General features: G+C 43.7%; 1 protein-coding gene across 1 annotated transcript in view; it reads right to left on the bottom strand.

Annotated features, from left to right (window-relative positions):
- Positions 1-26703, bottom strand: part of VGLL3 (vestigial like family member 3) — a 42446-nt gene extending 15743 nt beyond the window's left edge. The window contains exons 1-3 of the mRNA XM_029082278.2: positions 26348-26703; positions 14617-14911; positions 4917-5429 (exon numbers count right to left, since the gene is read on the bottom strand). Of these exons, the coding sequence (XP_028938111.1) occupies positions 4917-5429; positions 14617-14911; positions 26348-26494 (955 nt within the window). The 5' untranslated portion in view covers positions 26495-26703. The remainder of the gene's footprint in view (positions 1-4916; positions 5430-14616; positions 14912-26347) is intronic.
- Between the last annotated feature and the right edge of the window lie 624 nt (positions 26704-27327).

A 27327-nucleotide genomic window follows, 5' to 3' on the forward strand; every position in this document is an offset into this window, starting at 1 on the left:
GTGCATTATTGTAGTTCATTCTTACACATTTATATGGGTTTTATTGACACTTTTCACCTTGAGTCTGACATTTTGGGATATCTAAAGATCTTATAGCAGCAATCAGTGATATTTATTGAGCATTTACTGTGCAGAACACTGTATGTACTAAGTGTTTGGGGAAAGTACAATACAACAGAGTTGGTAGATGTGATCCCTGCCTACAAGGAACAAGTCCACAGAGGAGCTTACAGTCATATCTGTGAGAACAAGTTAGTTGAACACATTCATAGGTCATTCAAAGAATATAATCGGAAGGGGACGATTAAAGGCCATTTTGTCCAGCCTCCTTCCTTTAGGATGACACTCTACCCATCGCGGAAAGGCAAGAACCCCTCATACTCTTTTATCAGTCCACTCTAACCTTTAACAACACTCATGCTGAGAAAATCTTTAACTGAGAACTCTTCTATTAAACCGTGCTATTTATTCTAAGTAGAAATAGAAAAGAATTGCTCACCATTTTCTGGGATGAGCCCTTCCTTCATTGAAGATGATGATTATTGAGTATCAGTCATTTCTTGATCATGTCCTCCCTCTAGGCTTGAAGTCCCTCATCCTTCATATCCAACAGACCACTACTCTCCCCTTCCTCAAAGTCCTACTAAAATCTTATCTTTTCCAAGAGGCCTATCCTGACAAACTTCTCGTTCCCCCAAGTATTTGCCCTCCCTCTGTGTTGCCTATGTACTTGAGTCTGTACCTTTAATTATTTTGATCTTCTGCCAACCTCAGCCACATATGATCCTCAAGTACTTTGATACCACACCCCCGCCCCACAGAATAGATATACAATATCCTTGTACTCTGCCGTTTCTTCTATTTGTAATTTATTTTAGGGTCTGCCTCCCCAAGTAGATTGTAAACTCCTTGAGGACAAGAGTCTTGCCTGGGGAAGCAGCATGGCTCAGTGGAAAGAGCCTGGGCTTTGGAATCAGAGGTCATGGGTTCGACTACCGGCTCTGCCACTTGTCAGCTGTGTGACTGTGGGCAAGTCACTTAACTTCTCTGTGCCTCAGTTACCTCATCTGTAAAATGGGGATTAACTGTGAGCGTCATATGGGACAACCTGATTACACTGTATAATAATAATAATAATAATGTTGGTATTTGTTAAGCGCTTACTATGTGCAGAGCACTGTTCTAAGAGCTGGGGTAGACACAAGGGAATCAGGTTGTCCCACATGGGGCTCACAGTCTTAATCCCCATTTTACAGATGAGGTAACTGAGGCACAGAGAAGTTAAGTGACTTGCCCACAGTCACACAGCTGACAAGTGGCAGACCTGGGATTCGAACCTATGACCTCTGACTCCAAAACCCGTGCTCTTTCCACTGAGCCAAGCTGTTTCTCATCTCCCCCAGCACTTAGCACAGTGCTCTGCACATAGTAAGCGCTTAATAAATACCAACATTATTACTCTCTCAAGCACTTAATGTAGTGCTTTACTTACAGTAAATACTCAATATCATTGACTGATTAATTAGGTAAATAACACCCTAGTTCAGGGCCTCAAGGGGACGGGGATGAGAAGTGCTTGTAGTGGGGAGATGTGATGGCAGCAAAGGGTGGGGCACCTAGAAAGAGATGGGCCAGGAGAATTTGGAGTCAGAAAATAGGGAACCCACCATTCCCCCCCAAACTTCCCTGAGTCAGCTATTTCTCCACAGTTGTATTACATCTGGAAGAACAACTGGACAGGTGGTACATGCACAAGTTTCTGATAATTACCAACCCTGCTAAATTTATCTAAGACAAATCAACCTCACAGTCCATTATGTTATACATAACCCTGCCTGCAGGACATTTGGCCTCAGGAAGAGGTAGAGTCGAGGATTCCATCTGCCACTTTTGCTGGCTGCCCAATTTCTTACTCCTGCTCTGGGATAGAAATGTGGCTGTGGGTACTGCTGTTGGCCAGAGCCCCAGCGTTCACAGGGCTGATCTATGTGTCTAGCTCCATCTGCCAGACATTCAGAAAGAAGTGGCAGCAGCCCCTCCAGGCCAGAGGAGAGAGCAGATGGGTTTGCAACATCTTGCTGCTACTGCTGCTGTTTATGCTGTCCAAGGGAAAAATCACCTGCATGTTTGGGAATATGAGGGAATGTGTATATCCATTTTTCTTTACACATGTATCAAATAAGCCAGTAGAAAGACCACGGACATGGGAGTCAGAGAACATGGGTTCTAATTCCGGCTCTGCCAGTGGCCTGCTGTGTGACCTTGGACAAGTCACCTAACTTCTCTTGGCTCAGTTTCCTCACCTGTAGGAGAACCTGTTCTCCCTCGTTCTTAGACCTTAAGCCCCATATGGGACAGTGTCTGACCTGCTTCACTTGTGGGACTTAGTACAGTCCTTAACACATAGAGCTAAACAACTACCATAATTAATTGATTTCTCTGTGTCTGTGTCTCCCAACTCTCTTTCACATTCTGCCTGTCTCCACTCTACTATCCCTGGATCTCTCTTCTCCGGTGGAATCCCTGCCCACTAACATTGAGGCTGCAAGTAAATAAAGTAGTTCTAGTCATCATTTAATTTCACTTAATTTCCCTTTCATTTTGTAATGTTTTATTTGGTTTCTGTTAATTACACAGATTTATTGGGTATCTGCAGCCTTTTGAAGTGTGACCAAATAGGAATGTAAAGCCAAATATGTGACCCATCCACAGGAATGAGTTTGGTTGCCTGTTCTAACCTCCCTGCTCATATGTCTACTTTCCCAATTCTTCACTTAATCTTGTGGCTCTCTACGCTCCACATTTTCTATATTATTCTGTATTTGTGAACCCACAACTGGATTTTAATAGCTGATTCAAGTTTATAGAGCATCCACTGGGTGCATGAAGATGTCCCATGTACTAATCCTTTGCTCAATCGATTTAGAGTAGGAGATGTTTTCCAACAGATGGTTGGGCTTCTAGTTTCTTAGCTGGGTCGAGGCATTATTTCCTTAGCCATGAAGGCAATAAAAATGAACTATTACAAACAAAAAATGGAAGTAATAAAACTGAGATCTTTTTAAGGCACCTGTTTAATAGGATTGCTCAGATATATATTTGTTCAATTTTTTTTATAGTATTGTCTGATTGTCTGTCTCCCCATCTAGATTGTAAGCTTCTTGTGGGCAGGGAATGTGTCTGTCTCCCAACTCTGTTTTATTGAACTCTCCCAAGTGCTTAGAACAGTGCTCTGCATATAGTAAGTGCTCAATAAGTATCATCGATTGATGATAAGTATCAACTGTGAAGGTTTGGCCAAGAGAGGCATATTGTGGAAGTATTTGGGTGCTAAGGTTCATACCCATTTTTCCATAAGGAGAGTAGGCCCTGTGCTTTGCTTGACCACTGAATCTACTACCTAGGGTTTTCTGCCTCCTTGTCCTTCTAAATTTTGCATTGCCAAAATGAAGTAATATGATGATGAATATGGATTGATACTCGAGTGCCACTTTTCTTTTGCGTCCATGGAAAACCTCTCAATGCATTCACCAAAGAATAGGTTGAACCATTATATTTGAATAGTAATTTTATAATCATATTTCAATGCAGATTTGTCTATTGATAATAAATAGGAAGTGGCTTGAAGACTTCCATTATGAGACACTTAATAGCTGCAATGCTTCATGTGACCTGAAAAGAGGTGGTTTATAAAGGAACATGAGAAAGAAGCTTGTGGGTTAAAAGTTCTTTTGGTCCCACGATATAAATCACTAGTTTGAACCTGCTAACTTCACATTGCAGTAAGACTGCCTATTTGAGCAAACTTTAAAAATGCTTGTGTGTTTATGAGCTATAGTCATGTATTTCTTAATTTTTAATGATTAGATAGTAATCTAGAAAATCAATGAATAGCTTATTACAAGTAAAATAACATGAATGGAAGATCTTCCTCTCCTTCTCTCTATGTCTCTGTCTCTATCCATCTGTCTCTCTTCCTCTGTGTCTCTGTCACTGTGTCTCTGTTTCTGTCTCTGTCTCTCTCTCTCTCTCTCTCTCTCTGCTCTGTCTCTCTACCTTCAGGTCCCTACATCTGGCTTAGCCTAGGAAAGGGGGATTTCTGGGAAAGCATGAGAAACATTTGTGGCCTAGTGGGTTGATCATGGGCCTGAGAATCAGAAGGACCTGGGTTCTAGTCCTGTCTCTGCCACTTGTCTCCTATGTAACCTTGGGCAAGTCACTTAACTTCTCTGTATCTCAGTTACCTCACCTATGAAATGGGGATTAAAGACTGTAAACCATATGGAAGTCAAATAGGAAGCATAGAGGAGCATGTAATCCCAAGGAAAAATATACCCTTGTTCTGTAGTTACAGCTTTTAATGCCTGAATTGAACTTTGGCATTCAGTGCAAAGTAAAGAAATGGATGAAGATGATAATTATTAGGGATATTAAGTGTAACGGAGGTAGATAACCATGTTGACCACATTTCTATCTCAGTTGAGGATTACAGTCCAACAGGGAGGGAGATCAAGTATTTATCCCTGTTTTACAGATGAAACAAAGGTACACAGAAGTTAAATAGTGACCTGCTCAGGGACACAAATAGCAAGAAGTGGCAGAACTGGACTTCTGACTCCACTCCCAGGTTGTGCTGCCAGATCACTAGGACTGGGGTCATGCATCACAGTTTCTTGTTGCTGCTTATAGGAGGTTGTGCTCAGCCACTGACTTGAAACAGAATTCCTTGAAGTAGGATATCTTGAAGAAAGTTTTGATTTCACAATCACTTGGAATTGCTATGGCTTACATGAAGGGCAAAAGGAAAATTAGTAGTTATTTCCTGTGTGTGTGTGTGTGTGTGTTGTTTTTTGCTTAACTGCATCTCTAAGCAGTAGAAATGATAGGTAAAAAATAAAAGCAAAAAGCAAGTTTACCTGTATCAAATCCAAAACTGGGCACAATGTCCACCGTTCCATGAAAGGCTCCAGCCCACGCTGAGGTAGCAGTGGTGACAGTAGTAGGATCTGTCTTTATGTCACACTGTGGAGCGGAAATCCTGGCTGCACGAACCGAAGGCATCAGCAAGGATCCATACCGTGGATCAAGGTGTGAGCCGGCTGGGGGGTGGTGATGGTGGCGGTGGTGCAGGTGAGGATGGGGGTGATGGTGATGCACGTACACATCGTGCATGTGTGAGTACGAGGGGCTCACCTGAGATGCCAACGGGTAAGGCCAGGTCTCTGACCCGGCTGGGGGAGGGGGTGGGGCAGTCTGGTGCAGGCTGTGTCCCGGCCAGCCGCCAGGGTCTGCTGTCGGGAAGGAGCTCGGAGTAGGGCTTGGGAAGTCGTGATGCACTCCACCCAAACAAGGCGCAGGTGGGGGCTGGTAGGAGCTGGTCCAGAACGAAGTTGGGAAACTACTCCTCTGGCCGGAAAGGGTTGAGCTGTCTGGAAGAACCGAAGGGGAGGGGGAAAAAAAATGTTTACACCAGACTAAGTTCTTGGGTAAACCTGCCACTGCTTGTCCACTGATCTCTGACAAGGGGGAGTTACCGCTATGAATATGTTTTTTCCCTATAATTAAAATGATGGTATTTGTTAAGCGCTTACTATGTGCAAAGCACTGTTTTAAGTGCTGGCAGGGATACAAGGTGATCAGATTGTCCCACGTGGGGCTCCCAGTCTTAATCCCCATTTTACAGATGAGGTAACTGAAGCTCAGAGCAGTTAAGTGACTTGCCCAAAGTCACACAGCTGACAAGTGGCAGATTCAGGATTAGAACCCATGACCTCTGACTCCCAAGCCCGTGCTTTCCACTGAGTTACGCTGCTTTTCATAAGCTGCTTCCCTTTGTGTCCAGCAGTGGGTTAACATGTCTCAGGACCCTAAAAACCCCTCTATTTCCAGGGGGCTGAAACAGCTGTGCAGTTTCTCATCTGGTGGTAACAAGTGAATGCATAAAGTGTTTCCCTGATTACCGTGACTTTCCACCAGAAAAGACCATATTTCCAAGAAAACATTTCCAATCAACATTTTTCTCAATGGACTCGCTGTCACCTGTTTTTTACCTATGGCAAGATGCCAGATGCTAATCTGAAATAAGATAGCAGTGGACAGTTCTCCCTGGAGCGCCACAAAAGAGACCTCTCTGTAACTTCTTGTTACTTGAGGCAATCCCAGGAAGAACTACTAGAAACACAATCACTGGAAAATTTGACATATTTGTGTTCCACGACCCTCAATTTCCAGAACGTAGGTTTTTGTTTTCCTCTTGGAAACTTAAGCAACTCGAGTCATAAATTACACACATTATAAATACTATTTGACTGAAAGCAGATATTGAATATCCAAAATAAGTAAGAGAATTTTCTTTTTAGAATGAGAAAGCACTCATTCATTCAGTAGCACTTACTGAGGCCTACTGTGTGGAGAGCACTGAACTAAGCACTTGGGAAGAGCACTGTAGCAGTGAATGGCATGCTTCCTGTCCTCAAGGAGATTACGTTCTGACCATGTCCTAATTGGAAAATTATTTGCAGACCCAAAATATCTGAAATGATTCTCCAGCTCAAAAAAGGTCACGGAATTTACGTTTTAAGTGTTATGCTTTGATTAGTGCTGTTATCAGAGATAGAAATCTATTTTAAAATTCTGGAAAATTCAAAATGAGAAGCAGTTGCATATTTCCCTGGTGAGGAGGACTTCTGCATAAAATATAGAATTCACCAAAATATATACATTCCTTTTTTCAATATAGTCATACATTTTCCAAGCAACTGAAAATCCCTCCGAGAGAAAACATCCCCTTTGAATAAATCCATGCTCCCAAACCATTATTCAGTACTCTGCTTGTAAACACAAAGTAACTTCTGTTGATACAAAGAAACAGATGAAATGTTTCTGGAGCCTGAGAACCAGTGAGTTGTTTTCATATGTTTGAAAATACGTATTTCCTCCATAGCTTTATTGTGTTTGAGATCCATAATCATTGTCATAATTTAATTGAAAATTTATGTGCAAAGTGAAAAATGATGATAATATTATTGTACAGGTTTCTGAAGTCAATTTGCAGTTAGCTAATCATTACCCACTTCTGTGGCTACTGATTGAATGGACGTTTTAGAAACTGTAAAGATGATCTCACTCAGACTGATGTCAACCATTGTTTTAATTTAATATTAACAAAGATATGCTATTTCAATTCTAAACAACCTGTGCAGATATGTTCTGTCTTGGAGAAACACACACTGCTTTATGCACGTGTGTGCGCACGCACTCACATGCAGCGAGGGAGCATAGCCTCCTGGAAAGAGCATGGAACTGGGAACCAGAGGCCCTGAGTTCTAATTCCAGGTCAGCCCCTTGCTTTTTCGGGGGTAGCTGGGTCAAGTTGCTTAACTTTACCTCAGTTTCCTCATCCGTAAATGGGGAAAAGATACCTAATCTCTGTAATCCTTATATTGTGTGGCCTGTGGGTACAGGAGCTACACCTGATTTGATCAATTTTGGGGCTTAGTAAATCCCATGATTATGGTATATCCTTGCACCTGAATATAGCTGACTTTTGTTTTAGAGATGTCGCTATTCATAGTGAAACCATAACCACTGTAAGTGCAGGTGTGCCTGTATGAGCACTTTATAATTGACAATCGTGAACATCAACATGGTTGCTTATGGTGCTGATGCATTTCTGCTTATAGGATCTGTCTCTGGAGCCTGCACATAATTAGCCCAGTCTTTTCAAAGCTTCTGTCCAAGGAGAGCACGTCACTTCTTCAGAGGTTTAGAGATGGTTCATCTCTCTCTTCTGCTCTTGAAAGTGGCTCTATAATATACTTTGGAGAAAGGGTTAACCTAGGGGAAGTGGGCAGAATTGTTCACAGGCTGGTATATCTGCTGCAGCAGTTTGGGTTAGCCAAAAATCCATTGACATATTGCTATTTTACAACTGTGCTTCATTACTTGTTTAAAACATTTGCTCGGCACCTCTGGGTGTGTGTTTGTGTCCCCTTTTCAGTTCACTGTATAGAAGCTGCCTGCAAATCAGTACATCAATGATGTTAAGTGAGCACTTTGTGCAGAGCACTCTTCTAAGCACTTGGATAAGTAGATATGATTTCTGCCCTCAAGGAGCTTCATCCACTCTCCTCACTTGTCCCTATCAGTAACAGTGCCTGGCACAGAGTAAGCACTTAAATAAAATTATCATGATTATCATTGTTATTAATAATAAACATTATGAAAATAAATTGCTTTATTGATTATTGTGTTTTAAGGTTAAGCCCTTACTATGTGCTAAGTGCTGGGGTAGATACAATCTAACCAGATTGGACATGGTCCATGTCCCACATGAGATTCACAGTCTTAATCCAATCCCCATTTTACAGATGAGCCAACTGCGGCACAGAGAAGTTAAATGACTTGCCCTTACAACAGACAAGTGATGGAGCCAGGTTTAGAACCCAGGTCCTCTGACTGGCAGGCCCATGCTCTTTCCACTAAGCCATGCTGTTTTCCAATGTCATTAACTCTTTTTTTGAGAATTTGGATTAAAGAATTTCCTTCCTGTCATTTGATTTTAACATGATTTATAGGCGACCTTGGTAAAACTGCTCAAGTAGCTGTTTTGTCTTCCTTGAGGAATCCCTTAACTATAAAGAAGATTGCACAGTACTATGGTTTTATAGCTCTTTAATTTGGTGTGAAACTGATCTATTGTTACCAAACTGTTATGCTGCTTTTTTTATTCAAATGTTTGCTTCTTTGTCTGTCAGTTTGCCTAGTATAATTCCCAAGTAGCAAAATCGAAAGGCATTAATTTGCTGATAATAATAATATTTGCTGATAATAATAATAATGGCATTTGTTCAGTGCTCACTATGTGCCAGGCACTATACTAAGCGTTGGGTGAAGGTTTCCGCTTGTTTGTAGATTAGCACATTACCTTCATTTTCTTCTGAGTTATTGTGAATCCACAGTGCTAGGCTGACCTGAAGTGATTGATTATTATTTGCATGTCATCTGGTGTATGTGCTTCAACAGCCCAGGCAAAACTTAGAGCAGTTTTTGGTTTACTGTGTCAGAGATTTTTGATGAAGTTCATAGCCTGTGAAGTGGTAGCATTCCAGTGGTTTGGAAGTGTATTCCGATTTCAGTTTCCTGGTCCCTTGACGCATCTTCAAGCATGGCAGCTTGAATAAGCCTGGACTTACCCACAGTCCTGTTTTACTGCATCGATTAAAGGGAGAGGACCAAACAAGGCATTCTCAACTCCAGCTTGACCAAACATATGTGCCCAATGAGTTGTGGATGGATGATGGTGAACTTAGATTGTTTGTTCAGAGCCATATAGCTTATTTAGTTATGAGTGCAAGCTCTAAGTATGATCGAAGTTAACCTTATCCTGGATCGCTATCTTTAAGTTGACAGAGCCCATGTCTGTTGATGAAGTCAAATCCTTTGGTGCGGACTACAAAAATAGCTGTGGAGCCTTGGTGTTGTGTGGGCTCCTTTCATGCTTCCTATATCTCTAATGATGCAAATGGTGGAAGACCTATTGTTACCATTTATAGAGTTGTTCTCATTTGTTCCATCTGAACTCTCCAGCAGTACTGTAATAGAGTTTGTTCAAGGTCCTATAAGCTTCAGTAGCAATGAGACATTCTTGGCTTGCTGTAGGCCCTTATAACCCTAGCTTTCTTTAACTTTGCTTTCCCCCCGCCACTGGACTCATGGTTTTAGCTTTATCTGCATTGCTGTTTAGAGGGTTTTTGGGCCTCCCTTTTGATGTAATCATAAGAGCTGCTGAATGGGGTTGATTTCCATCTTGCTTTTGTGAAAATAGTTTTTTAATCGCTGGGAGCATATGCCCTTTAGAAAGTAGATAAGGATTATTTTAGCCTAAACCAGGTAATTCAGGGAAGTCCACATTTGAGCCAGCCCACTTTTGTATTTTGTATAGACCAAGAGAGAAGGAGTAGCTGGCAACCTATTTCAAGCAAAACTTTGCACAGGCTACTAGCTATTATCAACCCATGAAACTGGGAGCTAGTAGGGAAAGATAAAACATGAATATGTTTTAAAAGAGCTGAGATAGAGGCATAGGGATGGAAGATGATCCTAGGAAAACCATCAACAATCTCATACCTGCCCTCCATCTTGGAGCTATGTTCAGATTCAAGAGCCTATTTCTGGGCTTAATCAAACGATTCATATCTAAGCAGTTTCAAATGCCTGATGTCGACACTCTCACTAAAGAGTGAGTCTTGAGAGGGATTCAACCCACTGAAGCCATGACACATTTTTCTTTAAATGATAACTCCTTGTAGGGAGAAATTAAAATCAATTGAAACTTCCCCCTGGAAAAAAATAAGAAAACTGTTGATTACATTTGGAGATATTTTAGTTTTAAATTTTTCATTATTTATAGTCATATAATTTACTCAAACAGTTGAAAAGACAAGTGGGGAAAGTGTACTTTTGAGAAAGCAGTAGGCTGGGGGATTTAGGAAATACTGTACCCCAAACAGAATCAACATGGCAGGTCTCACTGGTAAAAAGTTTAATTCTTTAAGTTTTTTGCTTTATGAAACTATATGTGACTGGTTTACTTCTCAGTGAAGAAGATTACAACTCTTAAAATTTTTTTTTTGTCCCAACTGGCTCCTGTTTTTATCCCTCCTACTCCTGATATGTGCTCTGAGTGACTCTGTCTTCTGTTTATCTGTTTCTCTGTCTCTCTCCTTTTTCTCCCTCACCTGCATCCTCTGCCTCTCTAAGGTTCTCATTCTGTCTTCTCTCTTCTCTTTGCCTTCACAGTGTTTTTTATGGCATTCATTAAGGACTTACTATGTATCAGGCACTGCAATGAGAGCTGGGAAAGATAATCAGGTTGGACACAGTCCAGGTCCCATGTAGGGTTCAGAGTATTACTTCCCATTTTACACATGAGATAACTGAGCCATAGAGAAGTTAAACGTCTTGTTTAAGATCACAAAGCAGACAAGTGGTGGAGACAGGATTAGAACCCAGGTCCTTCTGAGTCCTGGGTGGGTCTTTGCTCAATAATCATATTTATTGACCACTTACTGTGTGCAGAGCACAGTACTATGCACTTGGGAGACTACAACATAAGAGTTGGTTGAAGTGTAACCTGTCTACAAGCTTAGGCCGCACTGCTTCTCAACCAATCAATCCACTGTATTTATCGAGGGCTTAAAAGTGTGCAGACCACTGTATTAAGTGCTTGGGGGAGTACAATACAACAAAACTGTGAAACACCAGAGCACCCCATTCCTATTCTCAGAAGGTTTCACGGCTCCCATGCATTTCATATAAAAGAAAAAACTGATTTTAAGATTTTCCACCAGTCACCTCCCTCTTGCCCAATGGCTTTTCTTCAGTTTCACACCCAAACTCATCCTCTTTGTTCCTCCCAAAATAACCTTCTAATAACTACATCTCTGACTCTTCTTTCTCCAGTCTGTTGCTCATGTTTTCCCATGTGTGGAGCTCACTCTCCACTCTAATCCACCAAGGCTCGACCCTCCTCACTCTCAAAACTCTTAAAAAGTCACCTCTTCTCATTTCATTACTTATTTCATTGCTTTTGTTTTTAATAATTGCATTGATAATCTTCCTCTTAGGCCCTTTATTTGGCAGTTTATGTCCTCTTGTCTTCCTCATTAGATTGAATGCTTCTCAAGGGTAGGGACCAAATATTGAATTATTTCTTTCCCAAGTGCCTCATCAGTGTTCTCCACAAGCAGGCATTCAGTAACCACTACTGATGGCAGCAGTGAAGCGCACTCTGAACTAGATTCTGGACCTGATGTTTCTTTGCTTCTCCTTTTGCTCCCATTAGGTGGTTTCTGCCATTAGATTGTAAGGTCTTTCAGGACAGGGATCGAGGTATTGCTTCTGTTCTTTCTCAAATGACTTGGAGTCTATGCAGTATAGGAATGTGATGACTCAGTAATTGATTTGGGGATCTAACATCTCTTTGGCTTATGCTTCTCTTCACCTTGGGCAATGTGCTTTTGTTTGTAAATTCCAAGAACAGCATTAGATCCTTGAATACCTTTAGAACACACTAACCTAAGGTGGAGAATGGTGGGGTTTTTTTGTTGTTGTTTTTGTTTCTTGGTTCTTTTTTTTCTTTTCTTTTCTTTTTTTAGCAGGGATTTTCTTCTTCTGTAAGGGTTGTGGAACTATTTACCCCACAGGCTAATACCTTGGCACTGTATGTCTCTGTTTACTGCAAACAGAACCAGAGATTTCTTGGGCAAGGCTTCTAGTGAAATCCATTTAGTTGGGGGAGAGCTTGCAGAAACGGTCTTTTGTGACATGCTACTTCATGTCTGCAGCCAAGTCAGGTGGCATGGCAGCAGTCTTCCTCAGCAGTATCCTTTAGCAGTGGGTTTAACTGGGCCCTGGATTCCCAAGCTACTCTCCCAGACTTCTCTATCACCGTGGATGGCACGATGATCCTTCCCGTCTCTCAGGCCCGCAATCTCGGTGTCATCCTTGACTCGTCTCTCTCGTTCACCCCACACATCCTATCCGTTACCAAGACCTGCCGGTTTTGCCTCTACAATATCGCCAAGATCCGCCCTTTCCTCTCCACCCAAACGGCTACCTTACTGTTACAGGCTCTCGTTATATCCCGGCTAGACTACTGTGTCAGCCTTCTCTCTGACCTCCCTTCCTCCTCTCTCGCCCTGCTCCAGTCTATTCTTCACTCCGCTGCCCGGCTCATCTTCCTGCAGAAACGATCTGGGCATGTCACTCCCCTTCTTAAACAACTCCAGTGGTTGCCTATCAACCTCCGCTCCAAACAAAAACTCCTCACTCTAGGCTTCAAGGCTCTCCATCACCTTGCCCCTTCTTACCTCTCCTCCCTTCTCTCTTTCTACCACCCACCCCGCACGCTCCGCTCCTCTGCCGCCCACCTCCTCACCGTCCCTCGGTCTCGCCTATCCCGCCGTCGACCCCTGGGCCACGTCCTCCCGCGGTCCTGGAACGCCCTCCCTCCTCACCTCCGCCAAACTGATTCTCTTCCCCTCTTCAAAACCCTACTTAAAACTTACCTCCTCCAAGAGACCTTCACAGACTGAGCTCCTCCTCTCCCTCTACTCCCTCTGCCATCCCCCCTTTACCTCTCCGCAGCTAAACCCTCTTTTTCCCCTTTTCCCTCTGCTCCTCCACCTCTCCCTTCCCTTCCCCACAGCACTGTACTCGTCCGCTCAACTGTATATATTTCCATTGCCCTATTTATTTTGTTAATGAAATGTACATCGCCTTGATTCTATTTAGTTGCCATTGTTTTTACGAGATGTTCTTCCCCTTAACTCTATTTATTGCCATTGTTCTTGTCTGTCCATCTCCCCCGATTAGACTGTAAGCCCGTCAAATGGCAGGGACTGTCTCTATCTGTTGCCGACTTGTTCATCCCAAGCGCTTAGTACAGTGCTCTGCACATAGTAAGCGCTCAATAAATACTATTGAATGAATGAATGAATGAACTTTGCCTCAGCTCAGTAGAAAAAACCCACAATATCATCAAAGGCTGATGAAATGAATTTTAATGCAAATCAGAGAACTGCAGTCGTGTCTATAGCTTTGTTTTTGTCCCTTTCTCTTTGGGCAATCTTAGTAGCAGAGAAGGTAGGGTGGCAAATATAGGCATCTGTACTACAAGTCCTGAATGCTATGGTTACCTAAACTGAGCAAATACTGGGCATGCTCCAGTCCAGCCATAAACTAAAACACTCAGACATAAAATGGGGCGGGGCCAAAGTAGCCAAAAAGACATCCAAGACAGATCCAATTCCACTGACTTGAATATGTTTTCCTCAATTGCTCCGGGGCAGCCTACAAAAGTCCAGGCTCTTAGAACCAATGCAGAAATCACTAGTCATGCTATCTAGGCATGACAATGACTTAATGCTGATCCTTGGCAGTAATACTTTTGTCATTTATTAAACACTATGTGTCAAGAGCTGGGATAGATTCAAGCTTATCAGACCAGATGCATCTCACAATTTATCTTATCTCCATTTTACAGATGATGAAATGAGGTCAGAGATGTCAAGTGATTTCCCCAAGGTCACGCAGTAGGCCAGTGGCAAGTCTAGGGCAATAACCCAGGTCTCCCGACTCCCAGACACATGCTCTTTCCACTAGGCCATACTGCCTAGTGGAAATCAAAGAGGCTTTCAAATTGTGCAATTCTAGATCCCTATTGCCTGCCATGGAGTACCTAGCAGCCGGAGCAGTTGCTGATTTTAAAAGCAGATCTGGGCTACGCCTTCATTAAGATATCCAAATTAGGTCATTGAGCTGCAGGAACAATATTTTTCAGTTCCATCCTGCCCCTATAAACTCATGCTGTTTGCATCATTACTTTCCACAAAGAATTTAAGGGGTGTGACTGCATCCTTTCCAACCCTGCATTCCACATGTGACAAAACTGATCCAGCTGTTTGTCTGAAAGAAATTCCTAGCTGTCCCTAAAAATGAAAAAGCAAGTGGATATTTGTCCTCTGGAGGCACATTTCCAGCTGGAACCTGGTATGAGAATTGCAAAACAAACAGACTAAATGAGCTGGAGAGCATCTGATTCTCAATTCTTACCTCGCCATAGGGGGCTTAACCCCATCTTGTTTTTTGAAATGGCAGGTTCAGGATGGAAGCTGCTGGCTTGACCCAAAGCTCTTGAGAAGTGTTCGTCCACTACTGACCCAATGTCTCCCTGGAAATAAGTGAAAAGGACACAGCGAGAGTTAAGGTACTCCATCTCGGCAGGCTGGTCCTTCTCTTCCTCCTCCTCCTCCTCATCATCATCCTCCTCCTCCTCATCCTCCTCTTGTTTGCTGGGAAGGGCCACCTCCAGAGACTCCTGCATCTTGCTGCATCCCGCTAACTTCTTCTGGGGTGGAATAAACAAAACACAGTATCAAAGGCAGTTTGTCAGAAAGCAGTAATTAGCTTACAGTGAAAAAAGAGGCTTCTCAGTCTACACATTCCCTCCTCTCCCTCCCCCTCGGTTGAATGGCCGTAAGTTTCGTTTTGGCCATGACTTGGACAAAGTGTGGTCGGGACTCAGAAGACAAATGCTAGGGGGCAAGTTTGTCATTGAGGAGTAACAGAAAAAAGAAAATCAATCTTCCTAATGATTACAGCTAGCCCACCCTGTCTCACTGTAACTACCTAGAACAAAGTTTCTAACAGGACAAATAGAAGGAAGCTCTAATTTCAAGGGGAACTAAAAGTAGAATGGGAGAGGACGAAACACTTTTTAAGTACAGCAAATGTATTTAAGGACAGGACATGTAGCATTTCTTAAAAAAGGATGTGGCAGATATCCCTGAATTATTTCTTTCTCTACAATCCAGCATAAATGGCAGAAAAATATGTGTGAAAATTCATTTATGTGGACCTTATGTTTCAGATACTCCCCTTGAACCTATTCTTGCTGGGTTGCTAGGCTGTTTTCAGAGTAGAAAGGAGTTGTCCTTATTTTTCCATTTTCCTGACTTGGAAATTAAGAATCTGTTTTTAGATAATGGGTGCAAAGACTGGTGTAAAATCGTTGTGTTATTTTTGGCAAAGTGCTCTCTGAACCATAAATGCTACCAAATCATATAAACAGATAGCATGCCCTTCTTAATGTAGTCACCAGTCACAAAACCCATTAACCGGGATCTGATGCTGATGCTAAATGTGTTAATTAGCAATAGATAAGTCTTCAGTGTTGGATGTAGTATTTTAGTGTTTACATAGGACAAAAGCTGATGACTATTTGAAGATGTCTATTTATAAGCAGAAATACTGTCTTCCATTCAAATTCTATGGTATCCATGAGAATGGCATCATCACACACTTCTTGATAAATTACCTAGACCTCCCTGCATTTTAAGACCTTTTGAAGAACTTTTTAAGCCTTTAATAATAATAATAGTCGTAATTTGATATTCTTAATATATTTAAGCACTTACTATATGCCAAGTACTACACTAAGTACTGGAATTGAGGCAGGATAATCAGGTCCCACATGAGCTTCACAGTCTGAGTAGGAGGGAGAAAAAGAACAGAATCCCCATTTTGCAATCAATCCTATTGATTGAGCTCTTACTATGTGCAGAGCACTGTCCTAAGCACTTGGGAGAATACAGTGTAACAGTGTTGTTAAATTAAGTTGTGGAATTTAACAACAGAGTTGATAGTTGGAACAGAGGGACAGAGAAGTTGTGCCTTGCCCAGGTTCACACAGCAGACAAGGGGCGGAACTGGGATTAATAATAATAATAATTATTATTATTATTATGGTTTTGTTAACCATGTACTATGTGCCAAGCACTGTTCTATGCATTGGGGTAGATTCAAGGTAATCAGGTTGTCCCATGTGGGGCTCACAGTCTTAATCCCCATTTCACAGATGAGGTAACTGAGGCACAGAGAAGTGAAGTGGTTTGCTCAAGGTGATAGAGCAGACAAGTGGCAGAGCCAGGATTAGAACCCACATCCTCTGACTCCCAGTCCTCTGACTCTCAAGCCTGTGCTCCATTCACTAGACAACACTGCTTAGCTGTATTTAAAAACTAGGGGCTCTGCTCATATTTTATTTCATTTCTTAGTTAAGTGTAAGGAATTGCATAATCTAACTAACATGTATCACAGTTATCATGCCAGAACACATGCTAAATTTAATGAATAACTGAGATTGTAAAAACTATGGTGTTCACGTTGTTCCACTATCTTATTATGAACAGTATTTACTGAGCACTTACTATGTGTCCATGAACAGTACTTGGCACTGACAGAAATTCCCTGAAGAAAAAGACAAGATCCTTTTGCCCTTGGGGAGTTTTGGGTCAAAGGTGGGAGAACTCAAAGTGAACATAAGTAACAGAAATACAATACATACACTTACAGATACATACTTAGTGTTGATGTCATTGAAGTATTGAATAGCACGAGCAGGGTAGAGGTGGGGAGGGGAAGAGGTTGCTGAAGGGGAAGACAGTGTGAAACGATTAAGTGGGGAAGGTTTCTTGGAGAAACTGGGGTTTCAGTGGAACTTTGAGGAAGAGGAAGAATGTGAGTTAGTTAAGTGAAGAGGAAGCACTTTCCAGACAAGGGGGTTGTATAGGTAATAGAGTGTGAAGGAGATCAGGCCTTAGACTATAGAAGAGGACATCTAGTTAGGAAGGGGCAAATTCATCGGAGTCCTAAAATTAAGCCAAGGGCTTTATTTGATGATTACGGTATTTGTTAAGCGCATACTATGTATGAAGCACTGTTCTAAGTGCTGGAAGGGACACAAGGTGATCAGGTTGTCCCACGTGGGGCTCACAGTCTTAATTCCCATTTTACAGATGAGGTAACTGAAGCATAGAGAAGTGACTTGCCCAAAGTCACACAGCTGACAAGTGGCGGAGCCGGAATTAGACCCCACGACCTCTGGCTCCCAAACCCGGGCTCTTTCCACTGAGCCACGTGGGGTTCAAGAGATGTTTTTTGGCTTAGGACAGTGTTAAAATTCTGTTTTTATTTCAGAAAGACCTTGCATGTATGGTTGCATGAACTTCAGTTGGGACAGATTGAAGGCAGGGAAGCCAGCAAGAAGAATAGTGCAGTAATTAAGGTGTGATATCAAAAGGGCTCTTATACTATGGTAAACATTGTATGGAGAGGAAGAGAAAACCCATGATAGGAAACTGAAAAAGAATTAGCATGATTTATTGAAAGACTGGATTCAGGGAACAGAGAAATAGGAGTCAGAGATAACTAACGTAAGACAGTAGTACTGCTGACAGGACTGAGCAAGTTAGAAGAGAGAGGGTTTCAGGCAAAAGATAAAGAGATCAGTTTGAGGTGGTGGTGGTAAATGGAAATGTCCCGGAAATGGAAGAAAATTTAAGACCAGGGAGCAGAGTAGTCAGGACTAGGGACTACATTTGAGAGTCCTTCACTTTGAGATGGTGGTTGAAGTCATGTGGGAATATGAGCTTCTACAGAAAGACCGATAAATGGGGAAAAACATAGGTCCAAAACCTAAAGGGTCAATTAGAGGTAAAGGATGAGAGGAAAAGAGATCGGCAAAAGAGTCTAAATCCATGTAAACCTAAAGCTAAGACTCTGCACACAAATGTGTTGGATATTGATTGCTTAGGTACATCAAAATAGAAAATCTTTACTGTTTCTCTGAAGGGAAACTAGACTTCAGAAAATGAGAACTGACTGATCAACTGAATTGCTTTTCTCCACACAAATATTCTTTCCTATTGATGATCTGCTTTCTTTCCCCCATGTTACTTCCCCTTCTTGGAAGACGGTCATTCAGGATTTGGGGTTAGTACTGTTTTGCCTAATTTCTCTTTAAAAAAAATGATAAAATGTATTTTTTTTGGTAAACATTTGGGTGGTTGTAGTGCAATATTCTCAAATTAATTTTAAACCTCTGAATACTACACTTTACAAAACAGATTTTACTTTAAACAAGATACTCACTTTAGCTCTAAGACTTGACCAGAATTCTAAACAACCTTGGGAATAGCTGTTGTGGTGTTTTATGAAGCGGTATAGTATTAGGATAAAAAAAGAAATCTACCTGTTACAAGATTTTGCTAATGGTGAAATTAAGACATCAGTTCTCTTGATGAGGCAAAATTCATTTTTGCACTTTCTCTCCTCACTTATTCCTCTGACAGTTCACATAAATATCAATCAAGGACGGAACCTTATAGTAGTAATTATATCTATTAAGCACTTACTGGGCGCAAAGCACTTTACTGAGCTTTGGGAAAGAATACACAGCTGGGGATTGGACATGGTCCCTAAGATTCAGGGGGCTCAATTGGCAACACATCACTTTCAGTTAAACCTTCTTCTCAATCAGTCATTCAGTGGTAATTTTTGAGCACTTTCTGCACGCACCTGGGAGAGTACACTACAACGGAACTAAAGAAGCATTACGATGGTCTGGTAGGTCTCTTTTTCAAATGGCTACTATCCTGTGGGATTGTTTCCTTGTGTGTCTCCTAACTGGTAGGACCCGGTACCATGCCCTGAGGGCACTATGGGCCTGCTCTCTCTCAGTCATCAGTCATTTCCAGTTTGCATAGTGTCTGGCAGCCAGCTTCAAGCCACCAAACCCGAAAACAGCCAAAGGGACAGGGTCATATATGGAGGGTGGAAAAGCCAGAGAATCTTCCCGTCCATCAGGACACTAGGGTTTCCAGGAAGGGCCTAGAGGTGGAAAGAAGAATGGACGGATGGCTAGATAGCTCCCTAGGGCTTTAGTGTTAGAATCGCCCTTTAGATATTTGATAATGTTTACTGAAAAACGCTTTCCAAAAAAATTCTTGCCTCTTTAATACCAAGTTATCCTCTTTATAAGATGCATGACTAGAGGTAACATGCAATGGCTGCGTGGCGCTCTCGGATGGGGTTCTCATACTGAGCATTTCCAGTTACCAGGCATAGACTACACCCAGTATCCTGAGTATTCACCTCCTACAAAAAATATGTCATTACAAAACATGCACCTGAAATCAAACAAGCTGCTAAAGTTAAAAAAAAAAATTCAGTGATGAGACTAACTCCTCAAATAGTCTGTTTCCCTAAAGACCTAAGTCTACTAATGCCAAGCAGTTACTGTGCATGCATATGTTGAAACTTTTTCCGTTCCTGAGCTGAAAGATTTCTTTAGATGAATCACTGAAAATTGTTGTCCAGCTCAATTTACAGTTCCATTCTAGAGCAGTGAATCTCCTCTAACTGCTGAGATACTTTTATGTTCAAAACTGGACTGACTCCCTTCTCTATTCTCCCAGGGGTTTCAGAAAGAATAAGCATCCCTCTGCCAACACTTTATTACTTGGTGACATTGTGCTTCATTCATAAAGTGACCAGGTTTGCAAATGGGAGGCTTTCAGAGAGAAACCTGTGGAATACATAGCAAATGAACCCAGCAATTTACCAAACCCCAAAAGTTAAGTAAACTAGTGTTGAAACAGTCCAGGAGACTCAGGATTCACCATCTAAAGAAGCTCTCCTGGGGCCATGTCTAATTCCCCCTGACCTGAGTTAGTCTTTCCCAGTGTTTAGTACAGTGCTCTGCAAACAGTAAGCACTTAATAAATAGTGCTACTACTATTACCTCCTTCCAAGGACAGTTCAAGGCCTACCTCCTTCTAGAGGCTCTCACCGATTACTCTAGATTCCCATGGCAATGCCTGCCCCATCCTATCTCGCAGTGGAATTATGGCCAAGCTCATCAGAACATCTGAAATGAACTCTGAATCCACTTTGAAGTTGTTTCTCCAGTCCCGCTAGTGAATCAAAATGTACACAGCAGCACTGCAAATAAACCCTTGAAAACTCTCACAGAAGTCCAATACTATTATATTTGGCGGGGACATCATTTTCTTTTCCCTGATTTTCTAGAGTCTAGAGGTTAGGTCTTTGAAGATTTAAGTTTCCTAGCTGGAAAGAAGTTAGTTGGGCACGGACAGTGACTATGACAATCTCTGCAGTCGTCAGTTTACCAAGGTGAGAATAAACGGCATTGTTCTTCCTCCAAGGCACCCTGTATAAATTCCTATGAATCCACTTAAATCCTTGCTTACAGTTGCATGAAAACACAATCCTCTAGATTAAATCATCTTACTCTATGTTGGATCCCTTTAGCATGTAATTCTATTTTTTTCTCCTACTGAATCCAAGTTTACACTCATTTCTGGGACGTGGTGTACTGGGCATTTAAAGGACCTGTTAAATTGAGACAACCTGAACCAGGATTTGGGAGCAGTAAAGTCAGTGAAGGTTTGTTTGCTAAGCAAAAATACTGTCTAAGAGCAATGCAATGTGCAGTTAAAACTATCAGAACAAATCTTGTGCTATCCTTAAGGAACTCAAGTGGGAAGTTCCCTATCAGTACCCTGGAAAGAATTAGAAACTCTGAGGCCAAGTAATTTACTGCAGATTAATCTTTATCAGGAAATTGATTTTTTCGATACTTGAGACAAAAATAAGTATATTGTGCAATGTCAAAGAAAAATATGAATTTGGATAATTCTTTCAAATTGCTGAGATTCTACCTAATCAAGAGTTTCCGTAATTTAAAATAACTGAATTGGCCCAGCTTTGACCCTTGAGTTGGGCAGATTTGATAGTTTTATGCAGATTTGGAAGGATGAAAAGATGGCTACCTCTCCTCACCTCCCCCACTTTGTAAAAGTTACAAAACACTATGGAATGTTCTGCTGACTTTCCCTGTCCTCCACTGAGTGAGTATTTTTGGCCATGGAGTTTTGAAAAACGAGTGAGTTAGATAACTACTCATTCCACATTTAAGGAACACTTACTTTATAATAATCGTTCAGGTGGCAAGAGTGATTTCAATGGGGTGTTTGATATTTCCAACTCATCCTCAGAGAGAAACTGAGGATGAAGAAGGTGGGGAGAAAATCAGTGGGAAGTGGCATACACATTCCCTTGGAATCCTACAGAGACGAACTGGGGCCAATTTCAGGCTGAACAAGACACTGGGTGGAAGGTAGTGAATTTCTTCACTAAGACTTCCATCGATTCTAATTTGCAATGTGTTAGGGTGAAAAAATGGGGAATGAACAAAGGATGTCAAGTGGTCAAAACTGGTGGGTCCCTCACCCAAGGGTTCAGTGGACTGTCTGATCTACTTAGCCCACTGATTAAAATAGTCCTGATGGTTAACATAATGCCATTTTTCAACACTTCTACTAAGTTTCTGCATGGAAATTTAGCTTGTGTCCGTGTATTGCTGCCCTGATTTTAATAACAAATGGGATGAGGTTTTCAGGTGTACCCCACAACTCCGGAGGGAAATAGTGAGACTTGAAGCCATTTCTCAACTCCCATCATTGTCCTCTTAAAAGGTTAATGATTTTTACAACTCATAGTGATATTTACATCCCAGTTCACTTTAGGGATACCTAAAAGTGCCCCCACTTTTCAGAACAAGAACCTAAATGTAGTGTTGTCTCCTGTCTTTTGAAGAAGCTCACTATGGACAGGGTGAGGCAGCAGGAATACATAAGTGAAACTGCATTTTAACTGAAGCCATTCATCTTGTAATGTATTTTCTTTTCAAAGGCTTGTGATGGTTATAGCATGTGTCTAAAGATCCTGCCAAAGAGAGAATGGATCTGTTTTTATTCACCCACAGTTAGACAACAATAAGGAAAAGTTCATCATCCTTTTCGACCCAAATTTTGCAGTTGCAAGGGGTTTAGTACGAGAGATTGGCCGGGGGGGGGGGGGGGGGGGGGCGGCGGGAGGAAGTAATTTTATCTCAGCATTAGGTGAGTCCGTGCAACCAACAGAGCTAAACTAAAAAGTCTAAGCTTGAAAAGACAAAAACTTATTAGTTTTTAGGGACCGTAGCTCTCAATTCAAAGTTTCATTGCTACAACTAAAAAGTAGGGCTGGACATAGGGAATTTTCCTTCTCTCTCATATATCTCATTAAATGAGCCGATTGGTAAATTTGAGTTTCCTTCCATTCCTTCATTTTTCTTCCTCTCTTTCTTCTGCCTCACTTCTCAATAACAAGTTAAAAAAATGCAGTAGGAATTTTAGAATTGTAGTTCATATTTTTTGTCTCCCAGGCAAGATGCTATTAAGGGTCACTTCCCATGTACGGAGAAAACAATCTTCATGGATAATAATGATAAAACCTTATGGAATGCAACAACAACCAAAAAATGTATTCTCGGATGACTACATTAGGGCCAAGTCAATATTAGTCCCACTTCACCCACGCACCGCATAGTCTAAAAATGCTGTCAGCCTGATAAGAATTTCCTGATTTACTTTTTGTACATTAGAAAATATAGATCTTGTAATTAAACTGTGAAATTCTTACTGTCTTATCCTGTAAAAGTACAACAGTAGTTGGATTTTTCAAGACAGTCTCCCTCAACAGTTGATTATAAAATGATTTGAAAATAGCCTTGTGATTTTCACAAACAAAAAATTTCTGATGATCCATGCCCAAATCAGTTTAACAAATACCCAAAAAGACTAACAAAAATTACCCGCGTAGCTCTACCCAGCACAAAGTAAAGGGGTAGTAAATATTGGGTAATGGCATATGGTGACCCTAAAACTTCTTGTTCTTCAGGTTTCTGGGGAGTGCACACAAAGATAGTTATTTTGGTCAGAATTGCCCGAGAACTGAAAAATTAACTCTAGGTCATCTCTGACGGTAACATCACTCTGACTGGTAATGCAGTGTTTACTCTGCATCGACACTGATGAGGACTCAGAGATGTTTCGGCAAAATCACAAAATTCTTATTTTTTCTAGCCCACTCCCTCTTTCTCCTCCCCTGGTAAGAAATAATTCATTTTACCCATACATTGTCTTGAAAAGAGAGACCACATCCTATAGGTACAAAATTTGAACTAGTACTAAATGTATTCTCAGAGCTGAGGCTGGAATGAACTCTCCCTGAATCGTCACTAAAGCTCAGTTCAGTTGTTAATTTGTTTCCCACTGATAATCACCTGCGGTTCAAGTATATGCCAACTTTAAAACACCTCCACTTAAGGAAGTCGCCAGGTTTATCTCATGATGAAATGTTTTATCTGAAACCTAGTCTTCATATGAGACATTGAGTTAATGGCAGGCTGTTCTCTGTGTGTTTCTCTGTCTCTTTCTTCTGTCTTTCTCAGTCTTCCTCTGTCTCCCTCAGTCTTCCTCTGTCTCCCTATCTTCCCTCTCCCCGTGTGCATTGCTCTTGGGGACCAAGACAGTGTCCTGCTCTTTCCTTAACCTAAAAAAAAACCCGTTTTTCGTTTTGTTTTTGAAAAAGCAAAACTCATTCAGAGGTCCTCGACCCAACTGGCTGTTTTCCTGGCACAAGTTGATAGATTAACCTTAAAAACTAGGAGTTGGAGGCTGGTGGGAGTAAAGATAAAGAAGATAGGCAGGTTCCTTTGTAGCAGGAATCGGTGATGCCTCCATAATCTTTTGGATAAACCCAACGTCTGAATCTCAATTCAGACACATACCGGGCACAAACAAACACCACCTCCTTTAAGAGAACCGTCTCCGCTCCACTCCCCAACGCCATGTTTATTTCTAGGAATCGAAGTGGAGTATAGCAGAGGAATAGTGGTGGGATTAAGACTTTTGAGGAGAAAAATCATAGAGTTGGAAACGGAGAGAGAATCCACCCTTTCCTAACGATGCAGCTTTGAAATATGAGCGGACGAGGGTGTGGAATGGGAGATGAAATGATGGAAGGGAGATCTGATTCCTCAGAGGGGGTGGTAAAATCTGTTGCCCAACACGTGGAAACGGACCATGACCTTGAGAGGACCCCCGCCTCATCTAGACCAGAATAGGAATTAAATAGTTTTGAAGTAGGAAGAGGCGATATGAAACAACAGGTCCAGGGGAAGGTTGGGCTAAGAAATGATCAACTTTCTATTCATCATCTCTGGCTTGACTCGTCCTGATCTCGAGACGCTGTGGACATGGCTGCAGCCTCAAAGTCATCCTTGAAACTAATCCCTGGAGCTCTCCCGTAGGAGAGCAGTCCTTAAGAGAAGCTGCGGGGCTCAGTGGAGAGAGCCCGGGCTTGGGAGTCAGAAGTCATGGGTTCTAATCCCCCCTCTGCCACTTGTCAGCTGTGTGACCTTGGGCGAGTCATTGCACTTCTCTGGGCCTCAGTTCCCTCATCTGTAAAATGGGGATGAAGACTGTGAGCCCCACGTGGGACAACCTGATCACCTTGTCTGCTCCCAGCGCTTCAGAACAGTGCTTTGCCCATAGTAAGCGCTGAAAAACTACCGGCATTATTATTCATTCAATCGTATTTATTTCAGCATTATTATTCATTCATTTAATGGTATTTATCGAGCCCTTACTATGGGCAGAGCACTGCGGCGAGCTGTTGGAATGTACGGTTCGATGACAGATAGAGACGATCCCTGCCCAATAACGGGCTTGCAGTCTAAATATTATTATTATTGTTGTTGTTATTCGGCTGGCCTAGAAGTGTTGCCTGGGGCCCCCCGGGTACCCGATCCTCTCTGCCCCGGGCTACCTTTGCAAATTAAGGGTGCTTTTCGTGCATGGGGAAAGCTCCCGCTCCCCTTTCTCTCACTCCCCTCCTCTTCCAAACTTGCAGTGGGAAGTTTCTTTTTCTTTTCCAGCCCGGCCGGGCCGCCCTGGCCCAGCGGGGACCCCGAAGGCAGAGCTCCCGTTGAGCTCCCGGAGGAGAGGACCCTCAGCCAGCCGACCTCGGGGGGCCTGGGCTTTGGGTGCGGCACCTTGGCCGTTCGTTCTGCCCATTGGGCCCCATTGGGCCCAGAGGAGCAGAGAGCCGGCAGGGGAAAGCGAGTTGGAGGGGGGCACTAGGTAGGACTGGCAGCGAGCGGCTGGGCCTGCCCCTCCCCGGACGGCCCGTCTCGGCCTCCTCAGCCCAGAACTGCCCCGAAGCAGTGGAAAGAGCCCGGGCTGGGGAGTCCGAGGTCCTGGGTTCGAATCCCGCTCTGCCACTTGTCAGCTGGCTGACCGTGGGCAGGTCCCTTCGCTTCTCCGGGCCCCAGTTCCCTCATCTGTCAAATGGGGATTCAGACTGCGAGCCTCACGTGGGACCACCCGATGACCCTGCATCTCCTCCAGCGCTTAGAACAGTGCTCTGCACCGAGTAAGCGCTTTACAAATACCAACATTATTCTGAGTGGGGCCACCCGATGACCCTGTATCTCTCCCAGCGCTTAGAACAGTGCTCTGCACCTAGTAAGCGCTTTACAAATACCGACATCATTATTATTATTAATACCCGATGACCCTGTATGTCTCCCAGCGCTTAAAACAGTGCTCCGCACCTAGTAAGCGCTTTACAAATACCAACATTATTCTGAGTGGGGCCACCCGATGACCCTGTATCTCTCCCAGCGCTTAGAACAGTGCTCTGCACCTAGTAAGCGCTTTACAAATACCGACATCATTATTATTATTAATACCCGATGACCCTGTATGTCTCCCAGCGCTTAAAACAGTGCTCCGCACCTAGTAAGCGCTTAACCAATACCAACGTTATCATCAGTGGGGCAACCTGATGACCCTGTATCTGCCCCAGCGCTTAGAACAGTGCTCCGCACCTAGTAAGCGCTTAACCAATGCCAACATTATTCTGAAACACCCACATTATTATGAGTGGGGCAACCTGATGACCCGTATCTGCCCCTCCCCGCGCCGGTTGCCTCCGTGGCAAGAGCCCGGGCTGGGGGGAGTCCGCGGTCACGGGTTCGAATCCCGGCTCCGTCCCTCGCCTCCTCGGGGCCCCGGGGGCGGCGGGCACTCACCGGCGGGCCGGGGCGGGGCGGCGGGAGGCGGCAGGCGGGCGGGCGGGCGGCGGCGGCGGCGGCGGCAGCGGGCGGCCCCGGGGCGGGGAGATGGTGCGGGGGCGCTCCATAGGGCTGGGGCTGATACATCACCTCCGCACAACTCATGGCGACCGCGAGGGCGGCCGCTCCCGACCTGCCGGTGCCGGCCGCTGCCCGCAGGCCGCCGGGGCCGGGGCCGACGCGGGCTGGGCCGGGGGCGGGCACCGGCGCTCCCGCAACTTCATCTTCGGCCCCCGCCCGCTCCTCCCGGTTGCGCCTTATATAGCGGAGGGGCCCGGCGGCCGCCACCGCCACCGCGGCGGCCGCTGCATGACAGCGCCCGCAGCCCCCGCAGCCGGGGGCGCCGCGGCAGCGGGACCGCCACCGGGAGGAGGAGACGCCGTCTTTGCATATTCATAAGGAGCGCCCGCGGCTCCGCCTATCGGCGCCTGCCGCCGCGGGGCCGGAGCGAATGGGGGCGGGAGGAAGAGGCTCCTCCTTTGCATATTCAGAAGGAGCGCCCGCGGCTCCGCCTAGCAGCGGCTCCCGCCGCTGAGCCGGCGCGAGTGGAGGAGGAGGAGGAAGGAGACTCGTTTGCATATTCATAATAGCTCGGAGCTCCGCCTATCAGCGGCTCCCGAGGCTGGAAGAAGCGGCTCCTCCTTTGCATATTCAGAAGGAGCGCCCGGAGCTCCGCCTAGCAGCGGCTCCCGCGGCTGGGCCGGTGCGAGTAGGGGAGGAGGAGGAGACTCGCTTGCATATTCATAAGGAGCGCCCGGGGCTCCGCCTATCAGCGGCTCCCGCGGCTGGAGGAAGCGGCTCCTCCTTTGCATATTCATAATGAGCGCCCGCGGCTCCGCCTATGAGCGGCTCCCGCAGCTGGGCCGGGGCGAGTAGGGGAGGGGGGAGGAGGAGACTCGTTTGCATATTCATAATGAGCGCCCGGAGCTCCGCTTAGC

Source organism: Ornithorhynchus anatinus, chromosome 17, assembly GCF_004115215.2.
Source record: "Ornithorhynchus anatinus isolate Pmale09 chromosome 17, mOrnAna1.pri.v4, whole genome shotgun sequence".
Taxonomy (NCBI): Eukaryota; Metazoa; Chordata; class Mammalia; order Monotremata; family Ornithorhynchidae; genus Ornithorhynchus; species Ornithorhynchus anatinus.